We start from the raw sequence: 14877 nt of genomic DNA, 5'->3' as shown, positions 1-14877 counted from the left end.
ACCCACTACCTTGGCGTTACAAGCGCCGTACTCTACCAGCTGAGCTACAGAGGACCACAATAATGGGCAGCGCACAATTGGCCTAGCGTTGTCCAGGGTAGGGGAGGGAATGGCCGGCAGGGATGTAGCTCAGTTGATAGAGCATGGTGTTTGCAACGCCAGGGTTGTGGGTTCGATTTCCACGGGGGACCAGTATGAATTTTTTTTTTTTAATAAAAATACACAGTAAATTCCATAGTGTTAAATATGCAGTGTCAAAGTACATTGACTCTTACAGAGTTATTACTACAACAGTTGGAGTAAGATACCGCCCAGTGTTGGTGAAAAAGTACGTTGTTAAAAGACGCAGTGTCAGACGTACTCTGAAAGCTCCGCCCACCTACGACTCGTCTCAAACGGACCACACATTTTCACGGCGCCATTTTCTTCATGTGGAATGACTGCGGTAAGTTTCTCCTAAGCGACTATACACACATTATTTGTCATTTTAACAGAAGCAGCATTTAAGAATTACTTTATATCGTTGCTAACAGTGCACTCTAGTTGGTTTTAGGTCTTAAAATGTATAATTTTAAAAAGGCTAACGTTAACATGTTGTGACTGACTTCTGTCCAGTCCATGTGCCAGCAGTATTAAGCTAACGTTAATTAACATTAACTGACGAACATAACGTTCAAACTAGACAATGTCAGCCCGATTTATTGTAAGTTATGTTAATACAACGTGGAGGGGGGATTGTGTACTTCTTGTTAACGTTCAGATATTACAGGAACATAGCAAAGACTAAGGGGAGTTGGCTAAACTAGCTACAGTTAGCTACGTTAGCTTGACTGGCTAACTATGTGCGGGTGGCATGGATTTATTATGTTAACGGCGGGTAGACATTAACCTTGGACACTGCTTAAGCGGTGTGCCTTTATTTTTTTCCTGGATATTATACAAAATGACTTTCGGGTTTCAAAGCAGCAGCAGTACTGTTAAAATACTTAAGCACTATCTTAGCACACACTTATGGTGTAACGTTTAGCTAACATTATTCAATTCAATGTTATTTATATTGTCAAATCATAACAAGAGTTATCTCAAGACACTTTACAGACAGAGTAGGTCTAGACCACACTCTATAATATACCAAGACCCAACAATTGCAGTAATTGTGCGGGCAAGGCGGTAACATTAATGTTACAAGGATGAAAATCAGACGTTATCCTTTTTAATGTGTTTGACAGTAACTTCAATTTAACTGGCCATTTCTGCAAAAGTGCTGATCATTTCTCAGCACTTTGGTGGCTTGAAACAATATTTTTTCTTATATTTGAGGAAATACTGCTAAAATAAGACCATCAACTTTTTTAACTGTGAGAAATTGTACTGATACTATTTGCAGGGAGCATGCTGCTTAAAGCTAAACTTGGAGATGTCCAAAAATTTGTCAGAATAACTGAGCCAAATCTGAAAGACTTTTTGATTGCAGGTAAGAATTTGACAATGTTAGTAATAACTGTCTGAATTTAGCTGTTTAAAATTGATATACTGGAATATTCCTAAAATGATGGGACATGTTAAGTTCTCAGGTTTTTGGAACTGGTCCATTTTTGTACGTCTAAATTTCTTCTGTTTTGCCCTTGGTAACTACACTTTAATTGTGGATGCATTGCTTAAGGTATAGTTATGATGCTACAAAAAAAAAACATTTTAATCACTTAATAGTGTTTGTTTAAAACCTATTTTATAGGGTAAGGTAGGTGTACACAGTGAAATTATTATATAAATAATGATTTACTTTTGTTTACACAAGCTTTTATCCCTGTTTTTTCTAGCATTTGCAAAGTTTGGTGTCCCAGCTGTAACAGAAGGTGTGAAAATTGTTGACAGTTCAGGGACTGAATTGGATGATGATGTTTTTGAGGATATTATAAAGGATCCCTCAACTGGGGTGCTAACCATCAAATATGACTCAGGTTTGTTTCAGTTAATTAGACTAATTAATGAATACGTTATTTCTTTGTTTTATGAAGTTCATGGTGTCTATTAAATAAGTGTCTTAGATTATGAGGGAACTATATATAATTCTTTTTCTTCTAAAAATCATGGTTAGAATCTGTCTCCATGGTGGCCTCTTCTGAGCAATCCCAACCATCATCCCTTGATACCTTGGACTCTGAGGATACAGTCATTATTTCAGATAGCCCCTCCAGAAAACGCCAGAGGCTGGATACAGAAGCCAAGCAAGTAAGACAATTCTGACATTTTAAATTCTGTTCTTGAATCTGTTCTCAGAGAATTAAAATTACATTAATATACATTGTAAATTACATGGTTTCAAAACATTTTTGAAGTCCTGATTAGGGATGTCCCGATCAAGTTTTTTTAAGCGCCCTATCCGATTAAAAAAAGTATCTGCTGATATTGAGTCCTGATCAGATACTTTTATTTATTTATTGATAATACAGTGCACACTTCGAGTACATTCAAGTTATTGTCGCTGTCTGGAGGGAGTTTCTTACCATTATTGGCTTTTTCATTGGATTTTTGTAGCACTTGCAATCTTTGAGATTGGATCGGGACATCCTCTGACATCATATTAGTTTATTTCCAGTTTATTTGCAGTGGACATAACATGCAGAATTGTTATGCATTTTGTTTTAAGTTGGTGGAATCAGCTCTTACCAACAAAACCGGTGGGGAACGTATAATAAATGAATACAACCGAACCAAGTCCTTGACGGATGAAACAAGACGCAAAATGGTGAACATGCTGGCAGCTGACATGACAGAAATGAATGGGTAATTTGTTAATAGTCCTTGTGTTCTCAATCTGTAAATCTAAATCTGAATCTAAGTGAATATGACTGCACAATCCTTTCTTCTTCAATTTTGCAGTACATCTCCACCCAGACAGGTGAAAGAAATGTATGCCAAAGGAATAGTGACCTTATTCCCGTACCTCAGTGACCCATTCTCTAAGAATGGCTATGTGAGTTGCACACAGTAATAGTTGTAATGTTAAATATTATTGGAAGTTTTTGAATCCTACCAGACCATGTTGTTTTCAATGAAGTATCCATTTTTGTTATCCTTTCATCCTTCAAGGAGCATTATTATGATGGCGAGAGTGGAACTGGGTACTTGGCCTGGAGGATTAAAACTATTCAGAGAGGCACCGCCAAAGACAGGCGATCATCATTCGGAGGTAATACTGGAAAATGTATGGAACAAAACAGTTGCTAGATCAATAATTGCATTTGTTGCACTATTTCTCAGACATATAGTATAATGTGTAACTACATCCTTCAATTCTGCTAGCTCCCTCCCTCTTAGCAAATTTAAAGAAAATATGCATCAGAGACCTACAAAGGACTGTGACATAAGGGGGGGGTTGCCTCGACACTGACTGGTCGAGGCAACCCCTGGCAAACTGGCCTTGCAAACTTTAGGGTGATTTAAACCAGTAGATGGCATTTTCATACATTTTTCAACCCACAAACTGCAGATTTCATAAATTGTGAAGAAATAATGTCAATATTAACACCAGCATTGATGCAGGGCTCCACACTAACTTTTTGTCTTGGTTGCACTTGTGCGCCTAACTTTTTTATTTAGGTGCACCAGCACAAAATGTAGGTGCACCCAAATTTTTTCCTTGCGTCGCCATTAACGCCACAATTTCAAGGTCACCTTTTTATCACGCTCCATATACATTCATATATATCATGTAACCACCCCCCCCCCTTTGCTGTCCTCTGCCCCTCAGATGGCCAACACCTGTAATTTGGCCTTCTTCCCATTTGGCCTTGGCTAAACCAGCTTGCCACACTCCCTAGCATCAAACATATCATTCATATCATTTAGTTTACAGCTCAAAAAGTATATTTTACAGTGGAGTACTTCCTTTAAAAGTTAGCCAGGCTACTAAAACTTTTGACATGATTGAAATTTTCCCGTGTTGTGTAGAATCAGCCAAAGGATCAACTGGTGAAGACATGTCTGGAGGACCGACTGTCAGACGAGAATCCCAGTTTGTTCCAGAGACTGCCCTGACTGATGATGAGTGCAACAAAGCAATCTCACTGATGAAACATTCTGCTGATGCAGACACAATCAAGAAGAAAATGGAACTGACGTTTGTGTATCGCCGCAAAATGATCCTCGACCCCCAGCAGTCAAGCAACATACTGTCTGAGTTTCCACGTTTTAAAGACGTCAAAAGCTTGGTAATTATGTTATTCCTAAATGCTGAACAACTGGCTGGTAGAATACATGCTTTTGACTATGGATACAATCAGCAGCGAAACCGTCCACCTAGAGTAAAGTTGTTTGATGGAAGTAATGATTTGGGGTTGAATGCTATACAGTCTTGGTGCTTATTACGTAATATGCCTTTGCTATTTGGTGATTTAATACAGTCAGATGACCAGCACTGGCATCTTCTACTTTTGCTTCTACACATTGTTAACATTGTATTTTCCCCAGTCCTTACAGAAGGCATGACCATTTACCTCAAACATTTAATCATTGATCATCATCAGCTCTTCAAGCAGTTGTTTCCTGCAATCAATCTCTTACCAAAGCATCACTTCATGATTCATTACCCTCGTAATATAAAAAACATCGGCCCAGTTCTGCACATGTGGTGCATGCGTTATGAAGCTAAACATAATTTTTTTAAGAAGCAATTAAAAAGCTTTAAAAATGTAACAAAAACATTAGCCAAAAAGCACCAAAGTTGTATGGCAATGTATCGAGAGTCCTTTAGCAAGGAAAGATTAACTTTAGGTTCGGGGAAGATGGTAACACTTAGTGAGCTCAAAGAAGGTCCCGAGATTGCTTTAAAATGTGGGTCTGTATTGTCTACCAGTGTGTTTTCTGCCAAGTGGATCAAACATCATGGTACAGAGTACCGCCGTGACTTCATTATCTGTACTGAGGTAGCATTTGAGATGCCTGTATTTTGTAAAATCAAAATTATTGCTGTGAAAGATGACTGTGTATTGCTCTGTGGAAAACTGATGGAAACAGTGTGTTTTGATTACCATTACTATGCCTTTAAGGTCAGGATGCATCCAGACAGGGTTCAAAAGGTGATCAACATTACTGAACTGTGTTACTTTAAACCTTTTGATGTTCAAATGAAGTATGGAACGACAGATTCCTCCTTGTATGTTGTTCCCTATTGCCATTTTATGGAAACCTAAGGTCAATGTTTTAAAAAGGGATTTGTATTCTTAATATATTTTAGCCTGACATAGTTGAGCTGTTAATAAAAATTTGAAATGCATTATTTTGTGGTAAGTTGTGATTTTTACTCACTTAATGGAGTATTTGGTGTAATTTGACACAAAAAAGTGTAAAATGAATACTGCTGAGATTTATTTCCGTGACACTATACGGTGTTAGAATTTGACTCTATTTGAGCTTGTTTTTCACTGCAAGATAGTCAATTATCAACACAATAGTGTGTAACATCAACACTTATCAGAGTTATTTTAACCTTGAGTGTCAACTCCATGCAGTGTTAAACTGGACTGGAATCAAACTCAATCAGAGTTGATTTGTTATTTTAGAAGAGTAAATGATTAACTCTTCCAAGGGTAATATTTACACTCTCCAGTGTTATTTAACCTTTAGTGTAAAATTAAAATAACACTATTCAGTGTAAGCGAGTGTTAAATTTTTACTCTATTTAGAGTTAATTTAACTCTAAAATGTTAACACTATGAAAAGAGTCAAATTAACACTATTTCAGGGTGGGACCATATACACTCAGAAATAGTGTTAAATTTAACTCTTTAAGTGTTACTTTAACACTTCAAAATTTACTGTGTATGTATTCACTAACTGTAAATCGCTCTGGATAAGAGCGTCTGCTAAATGACTAAAATGTAAATGTAAATAATAATAATAATAATAATCAATTCTTCATCAGGGGTCGACTGTACATCATTACTCTATACAAGATCAAATCAATGTCATGAATGAGCACCATTAGGTCAGAATTTATGTGACTTTTTCTTACCATTATGTTTGACATTTTATTAATTTAGCAGACACTCCTATCCAGAGTGACTTACAGTTAGTGCATTCATCTTAGGATAGCTAGGTGGGGCAACCACATTTCTCAGTCATAGTACATTTTGAAGTGCGAGTGTTAGTTCACAAAGTTAAACACAAGGTGCTGTGGGATTATTTAAGATACTCTTTGAAGAGGTAGGGTTTCAGACGTTTTCGGAAGATGGGCAGGGACTCTGCTGTCCTAGCTTCAGGCCAGGGAGAAGTTGGTTCCACCATTGGGGCGCCAGGACAGAAAAGAGCTTTGACTGGGCTGAGCAGGAGCTGCCCTCCCAAAGGGGTGGGAGGGCCAAGAGACCAGAGGTGGCAGAACAGAGTACTTGGGTTGGTGTGGAATTTTTTCTGGATTTAAAAAAAACTTTATGTATCGATAACATCAGTCCGACCATTCTCTCATCGCCCTGACAGGAATTCCGAATCAAACCAACTAGATATTTATGTTTCTAATTATCTAAATAATATGTTAGTTTTTTTTACAGCAGAACTGTGAGCTTCCTACAATACTGTTTGATCATTACCTCATTCAAATCAAATCAAACTTTATTTACATAGAATGTTTTACAACATTAAATCCATCATTTTCATAATTTCTATTAATATCTATTTATCTGAGTATGAATGATCCAGGGTGTTTTTCCTTTCCTAAGAGTGTTGTCCACATCCTGCCTTGTTATTCCCATTTCCTGACTGAAGATGTTCTTTCTTCTTTCCTCTCTTTGTGGATATTATCCATATGCTTCAGCAGATGAGCCTTCTGAGTGAATCTTTTACCACAGACTGAGCAGCCATTTTGTTTCTCTCCCGTGTGATTCCGTATATGCTGCCACAGTTAAGCGATCATTTAAAAAACACACGCAACAACCGTACTTACAATTTTTGTTTTTACACGAGTTGGAAACTGCCAGTGTTTCGATTAAGCTGAACCGCGGTGCACCGGTCTATGGCCCGTGACGTGAACAGGCAAAAGCGGTGAGGGAGGAGCGCCCTTCTCAAAGACCCCGATTCCTAGGATACTGAGGACTATTTTTGTCCGCTCATACAGGAGTAATAAAGCACTAGTTCACACAGGAGTAATATCCTTTTTTTTAAAGCACCCTCAGCACCACTACTTCCCACAGCTATGGCTATGCCATTATTCAGAATTGTGCTTCCTCAATTTGCGTGGATGAAATTTGAACACCCAAGCTTATAGGCTTCTGTAGTTTCAAGTTTTAATGTCACATGCACAAGTACAGTGAAATGCCTTTCTTGCGAGCTCTAAACCCAACAATGCAGTAATCAATGACAATGTAATACTAAAAATAACACAAGGTAGAACAAAAACACACAATAAATAAAAATAAGAAGAACACGATAAAGTAAGTAAGCATACTATATACAGGGTCAGTCAGTTCCAGTACCATATTTACAATGTGCAGGGATACTGGAGTGATAGAGGTAGATATGTATAGGGGTAAGGTGACTAGGCATCAGGATATATGATTAACAGAGTAGCAGCAGCGTATATAATGATCAATATGATCATTGTATATGAGTGGGTGTGTGTGTGTAGAGTCAGTATAAATGTATGTGTATTTGTATGTGTGTGTGTGAGCAAATGATGGAGTGAGTGTGTTTGTGTGTGTGTGTGTGTGTGTATAGAACTCAGCCCACGTGTAGCAGGTTAAACCTGGAGCCTGGTGCAAGGTTCACGACAATTGGACCGTTGTCATACAGTTCCATGATTAGTGAGAAGACGGGTAGATTTATAGCACTTCTCTCACCTTCCAATATTTCATGGATTGAACTTGAAATTGAAAACTGTTCACACCACTGTATTTTTTATTAATCAATATATTTTGTGCGTAAAGGCTCTCCTAAACCTGATTTTTTTTATTTTTTATAATCATTTACACATACTTTCCTAACCCTAAAATGTGCCTAAATAATCTACAAGATCAGAGTATTTTTAAATCTACCGGATGGCGCTGAAACGGAGATGAGGATGCATAGATGGCTTTCTTCATTGATCCATATACAGTGGGGAGAACAAATATTTGATACACTGCCGATTTTGCAGGTTTTCCTACTTACAAAGCATGTAGAGGTCTGTAATTTTATCATATCTACACTTCAACTGTGAGAGACGGAATCTGAAAATCCAGAAAATCACATTGTATGATTTTTAAGTAATTAATTTGCATTTTATTGCATGACATAAGTATTTGATCACCTACCAACCAGTAAGAATTCCGGCTCTCACAGACCTGTTAGTTTTTCTTTAAGAAGCCCTCCTGTTCTCCACTCATTACCTGTATTAACTGCACCTGTTTGAACTCGTTACCTGTATAAAAGACACCTGTCCACACACTCAATCAAACAGACTCCAACCGCTCCACAATGGCCAAGACCAGAGAGCTGTGTAAGGACATCAGGGATAACATTGTAGACCTGCACAAGGCTGGGATGGGCTACAGGACAATAGGCAAGCAGCTTGGTGAGAAGGCAACAACTGTTGGCGCAATTATTAGAAAATGGAAGAAGTTCAAGATGACGGTCAATCACCCTCGGTCTGGGGCTCCATGCCAGATCTAACCTCGTGGGGCATCAATGATCATGAGGAAGGTGAGGGATCAGCCTAGAACTACACGGCAGGAACTGGTCAATGACCTGAAGAGAGCTGGGACCACAGTCTCAAAGAAAACCATTAGTAACACACTACGCCGTCATGGATTCAAATCCTGCAGCGCACGCAAGGTCCCCCTGCTCAAGCCAGCGCATGTCCAGGCCCGTCTGAAGTTTGCCAATGACCATCTGGATGACCCAGAGGAGGAATGGGAGAAGGTCATGTGGTCTGATGAGACAAAAATAGAGCTTTTTGGTCTAAACTCCACTCGCCGTGCTTGGAGGAAGAAGAAGGATGAGTACAACCCCAAGAACACCATCCCAACCTTGAAGCATGGAGGTGGAAACATCATTCTTTGGGGATGCTTTTCTGCAAAGGGGACAGGACGACTGCACCGTATTGAGGGGAGAATGGATGGGGCCATGTATCGCGAGATCTTGGCCAACAACCTCCTTCCCTCAGTAAGAGCATTGAAGATGGGTCGTGGCTGGGTCTTCCAGCATGACAACGACCCGAAACACACAGCCAGGGCAACTAAGGAGTGGCTCCGTAAGAAGCATCTCAAGGTCCTGGAGTGGCCTAGCCAGTCTCCAGACCTGAACCCAATAGAAAATCTTTGGAGGGAGCTGAAAGTCCGTATTGCCCAGCGACAGCCCCGAAACCTGAAGGATCTGGAGAAGGTCTGTATGGAGGAGTGGGCCAAAATCCCTGCTGCAGTGTGTGCAAACCTGGTGAAGACCTACAGGAAATGTATGATCTCTGTAATTGCAAACAAAGGTTTCTGTACCAAATATTAAGTTCTGCTTTTCTGATGTATCAAATACTTATGTCATGAAATAAAATGCACTGCTCAAAAAAATAAAGGGAACACTAAAATAACACATCCTAGATCTGAATGAATTACATAATCTTATTAAATACTTTTTTCTTTACATAGTTGAATGTGCGGACAACAAAATCACACAAAAATTATAAATGGAAATCAAATTTATCAACCCATGGAGGTCTGGAATTGGTGTCACCCTCAAAATTGTGCTCAATTGGATTCATGTCTGGGGAACGGGCGGGCCAGTCTATAGCATCAATGCCTTCCTCTTGCAGGAACTGCTGACACACTCCAGCCACATGAGGTCTAGCATTCTCTTGCATTAGGAGGAACCCAGGGCCAACCGCACCAGCATATGGTCTCACAAGGGGTCTGAGGATCTCATCTCGGTACCTAATGGCAGTCAGGCTACCTCTGGCGAGCACATGGAGGGCTGTGCGGCCCCCCAAAGAAATGCCACCCCACACCATGACTGACCCACCGCCAAACCGGTCATGCTGGAGGATGTTGCAGGCAGCAGAACGTTCTCCACGGCGTCTCCAGACTCTGTCACGTCTGTCACGTGCTCAGTGTGAACCTGCTTTCATCTGTGAAGAGCACAGGGCGCCAGTGGCGAATTTGCCAATCTTGGTGTTCTCTGGCAAATGCCAACGTCCTGCACGGTGTTGGGCTGTAAGCACAACCCCCACCTGTGGACGTCGGGCCCTCATACCACCCTCATGGAGTCTGTTTCTGACCGTTTGAGCAGACACATGCACATTTGTGGCCTGCTGGAGGTCATTTTGCAGGGCTCTGGCAGTGCTCATCCTGCTCCTCCTTGCACAAAGGCGGAGGTAGCAGTCCTGCTGCTGGGTTGTTGCCCTCCTACGGCCTCCTCCACGTCTCCTGATGTACTGGCCTGTCTTCTGGTAGCACCTCCATGCTCTGGACACTACGCTGACAGACACAGCAAACCTTCTTGCCACAGCTCGCATTGATGTGCCATCCTGGATGAGCTGCACTACCTGAGCCACTTGTGTGGGTTGTAGACTCCGTCTCATGCTTCCACTAGAGTGAAAGCACCGCCAGCATTCAAAAGTGACCAAAACATCAGCCAGGAAGCATAGGAACTGAGAAGTGGTCTGTGGTCACCACCTGCAAAACCAGTCCGTTATTGGGGGTGTCTTGCTAATTGCCTATAATTTCCACCTGTTGTCTATTCCATTTGCACAACAGCATTTGACATTTATTGTCAATCAGTGTTGCTTCCTAAGTGGACAGTTTGATTTCACAGAAGTGTGATTGACTTGGAGTTACATTGTGTTGTTTAAGTGTTCCCTTTATTTTTTTGAGCAGTGTACAATGTGATTTTCTGGATTTTTGTTTTAGATTCCGTCTCTCACAGTTGAAGTGTACCTATGATAAAAATTACAGACCTCTACATGCTTTGTAAGTAGGAAAACCTGCAAAATCAGCAGTGTATCAAATACTTGTTCTCCTCACTGTATTCTGAACCTGTGCTCTCCATGCATTCTAGTGAGTCTGTCGACTAAATTCTACACTGAACAAAAATATAAACGCAACACGCAACAATTTGAAAGATTTTACTGAGTTCAAATAAAATAAATACATTTGCCACAATGCGCCGAATAAATCAGGTGTAGACATTACCGTGAAATGCTTACTTACAAGCCCTTAACCAACAATGCATTAATTTTTTAATAAAAAAGTAAAATAAAACAACAACAAAAAAGTGTTGAGAAAAAAAGAGCAGACGTAAAATTAAATAATAGTAGGGAGGCTATATACAGGGGGATACTGGTGCAGAGTCAATGTGCGGGGGCACCGGCTAGTTGAGGTAGTTGAGGTAATATGTATATGTGGGTAGAGTTAAAGTGACTATGCATAAATAATAAACAGAGTAACAGCAGCGTAAAAATATGGGGTGGGGGTGGGGGGCCAGTGCAAATAGTCTGGGTAGCTATGATTAGCTGTTCATGAGTCTTATGGCTTGGGGGTAGAAGCTGTTGAGAAGCCTTTTGGACCTAGACTTGGCACTCCGGTACCACTTGCCGTGTGGTAGCAGAGAGAACAGTCTATGACTAGGGTGGCTGGAGTCTTTGACAATTTTGAGGGCCTTCCTCTGACACCGCCTGGTATAGAGGTCCTGGATGGCAGGAAGCTTGGCCCCAGTGATGTACTGGGCCGTACGCACTACCCTCTGTAGTGCCTTGCGGTCGGAGGCCAAGCAGTTGCCATACCAGGCGGTGATGCAACCAGTCAGGATAATCTCGATGGTGCAGCTGTATAACCTTTTGAGGATCTGAGGACCCATGCCAAATCTTTTCAGTCTCCTGAAGGGGAATAGGCTTTGTCGTGCCCTCTTCACGACTGTCTTGGTGTGTTTGGACCATGATAGTTTGTTGGTGATGTGGACACCAAGGAACTTGAAGCTCTCAACCTGTTCCACTACAGCCCCGTCGATGAGAATGGGGGCGTGCTCAGTCCTCTTTTTTTTCCTGTAGTCCACAATCATCTCCTTTGTCTTGGCCACGCTGAGGGAGAGGTTGTTATCCTGGCACCACACGGCCAGGTCTCTGACCTCCTCCCTATAGGCTGTCTCATCGTTGTCAGTGATCAGGCCTACAACTGTTGTGTTGTCGGCAAACTTAATGATGGTGTTGGAGTCGTGCCTGGCCATGCAGTCATGGGTGAACAGGGAGTACAGGAGGGGACTGAGCACGCACCCCTGAGGGGCCCCCGTGTTGAGGATCAGCGTGGCAGATGTGTTGTTACCTACCCTTACCACCTGGGGGCGGCCCTTCAGGAAGTCCAGGATCCAGTTGCAGAAGGAGGTGTTTAGTCCCAGGATCCTTAGCTTAGTGATGAGCTTTGAGGGCACTATGGTGTTGAACGCTGAGCTGTAGTCAATTAATAGCATTCTCACGTAGGTGTTCCTCTTGTCCAGGTGGGAAAGGGCAGTGTGGAGTGCAATAGAGATTGCATCATCTGTGGATCTGTTGGGGCGGTATGAAAATTGGAGTGGGTCTAGGGTTTCTGGGATAATGGTGTTGATGTGAGCCATGACCAGCCTTTCAAAGCACTTCATGGCTACAGATGTCAGTGCTACGGGTCGGTAGTCATTTAGGAAGGTTATCTTAGTGTCCTTGGGCACGGGGACTATGGTGGTCTGCTTGAAACATGTTGGTATTACAGACTTGGTATTGACTCTTTGCCTGTTTGATGGTTAGTCGGAGGGCATAGCGGGATTTCTTATAAGCGTCCGGGTTAGAGTCCCACTCCTTGAAAGCGGCAGCTCTACCCTTTAGCTCAGTGCGGATGTTGCCTGTAATCCATGGCTTCTGGTTGGGGTATGTACGTATGGTCACTGTGGGGACGACGTCATCGATGCACTTATTGATGAAGCCAGTGACTGATGTGGTGTACTCCTCAATGCTATCTGAAGAATCCCGGAACATGTTCCAGTCTGTGCTAGCATAACAGTCCTGTAGCTTAGCATCTGCGTCATCTGACCACTTTTTTATTAACCGAGTCACTGGTGCTTCCTGCTTTAGTTTTTGCTTATAAGCAGGAATCAGGAGGATAGAGTTATGGTCAGATTTGCCTAATGGAGGTCGAGGGAGAGCTTTGCATGCCTCTCTGTGTCTGGAGTAAAGGTGGTCTAGAGTTTATTTTCCTCTGGTTGCACATTTAACATGCTGGTAGAAATTTAGGTAGAACGGATTTAAGTTTCCCTGCATTCAAGTCCCCGGCCACTAGGTGCGCTGCCTCTGGATGAGCGTTTTCCTGTTTACTTATGGCCTTATACAGCTCATTGAGTGCAATCTTAATGCCAGCATTGGTTTGTGGTGGTAAATAGACAGCTATGAAAAATATAGATGAAAACTCTCTTGGTAAATAGTGTGGTCTACAGCTTTTCATAAGATACTCTACCTCAGGCGAGCAAAACCTTGAGACTTCCTTAGTATTTGATTTTGTGCACCAGCTGTTGTTTACAAATATACACAGACCGCCACCCCTTGTCTTACCGGAGTCAGCCGTTCTATCCTGCCGATGTAGTTTATTTCCCGTCAGCTGTATGTTGTCCATGTCGTCGTTCAGCCACGACTCGGTGAAACATAAGATATTACAGTTTTTAATGTCCCGTTGGTAGGATAACCGTAATCTTAGGTCATCTAATTTATTTTCAAATGATTGAACATTGGCTAATAGGATTGATGGAAGAGGCAGTTTACTCGCTCGCCATCTGATCCTTACAAGGCACCCCGACCTACGTCCACGATATCTCTGTCTCTTTCTCCTGCGAATGACGGGGATTTGGGCCTTGTCGGGTGTCTGTAGGATATCCTTCGCGTCCGACTCGTTACAGTTCATATTAGTATATCAGTCAATTGAAATACAGTCATTAGGCCCTAATCTATGGATTTCACATGACTGGGAATACAGATATGCATCTGTTGGTCACAGATACCTTAAAAAAAAAAAGTAGGGGTGTGGATCAGAAAACTAGTCAGTATGTGGTGACCACCATTTGCCTCCTTCGCAGATGGTGGTCACCTTCGCATAGAGTTGATAAGGCTGTTGATTGTGGCCTGTGGAATGTTGTCCCACTCCTCTACAATCGCTGTGCTTAGTTGCTGGATATTGTCGGGAACTGGAACACGCTCTTGCACACGTCGATCCAGAGCATCCCAAACATGCTCAATGGGTGACATGTCTGGTGAGTATGCAGGCCATGGAAGAACTAGGACATTTTCAGCTTCCAGGAATTGTGTACAGATCCTTGCGACATGGGGCTGTGCATTATCATGCTGAAACATGAGGTGATGGTGGCGGATGAATGGCACGACAATGGGCCTCAGGATCTCATCATGGTATCTCTGTGCATTCAAATTGCCATTGATAAAATGCAATTGTGTTCGTTGTCCGTAGTTTATGCCTGCCCATACCATAACCCTACCGCCACCATGGGGCACTCTGTTCACAATGTTGACATCAGCAAACCCACACAACGCCATACACGTGGTCTGCGGTTGTGAGGCCGGTTGGACGTACTGCCAAATTCTCCAAAACGACATTGGAGGCGGCTTATGGTAGAGAAATGAACATTCAATTATCTGGCAACAGCTCTGGTGGACATTCCTGCAGTCAGCATGCCATTTGCACGCTCCCTCAAAACTTGAGACATCTGTAGCATTGTGTTGTGTGACAGAACTGCACATTTTAGAGTGGTCTTTTATTGTTCCCAGCACAAGGTGCACCTGTGTAATGATCATACTGTTTAATCAGCTTCTTGATATGCCACACCTGTCAGATGGATGGATTATCTTGGCAAAGGAGAAACGCTCACTAACTGGGATGTAAACAAATTTGTCCA

The 14877-nt window shown here is 41.9% G+C and overlaps 1 protein-coding gene across 1 annotated transcript; it reads left to right on the top strand.

The window, feature by feature from the left end:
• Positions 1–370: 370 nt before the first annotated feature.
• LOC123483361 lies at positions 371–4041 on the top strand. The gene is made up of 7 exons (XM_045213223.1): positions 371–445; positions 1388–1474; positions 1821–1961; positions 2099–2232; positions 2651–2787; positions 3094–3193; positions 3955–4041. The coding sequence occupies exons 1-7, from the start codon at positions 430–432 to the stop codon at positions 4039–4041; spliced, it is 702 nt and encodes a 233-aa protein (XP_045069158.1). The 5' UTR covers positions 371–429.
• Positions 4042–14877: the final 10836 nt, after the last annotated feature.

This window comes from Coregonus clupeaformis, unplaced genomic scaffold (genome assembly GCF_020615455.1).
Source record: "Coregonus clupeaformis isolate EN_2021a unplaced genomic scaffold, ASM2061545v1 scaf0090, whole genome shotgun sequence".
Lineage (NCBI taxonomy): Eukaryota > Metazoa > Chordata > Actinopteri > Salmoniformes > Salmonidae > Coregonus > Coregonus clupeaformis.
Note: the sequence above shows the minus strand (reverse complement) of the source record. Positions and strands in the feature narration are given on the sequence as shown.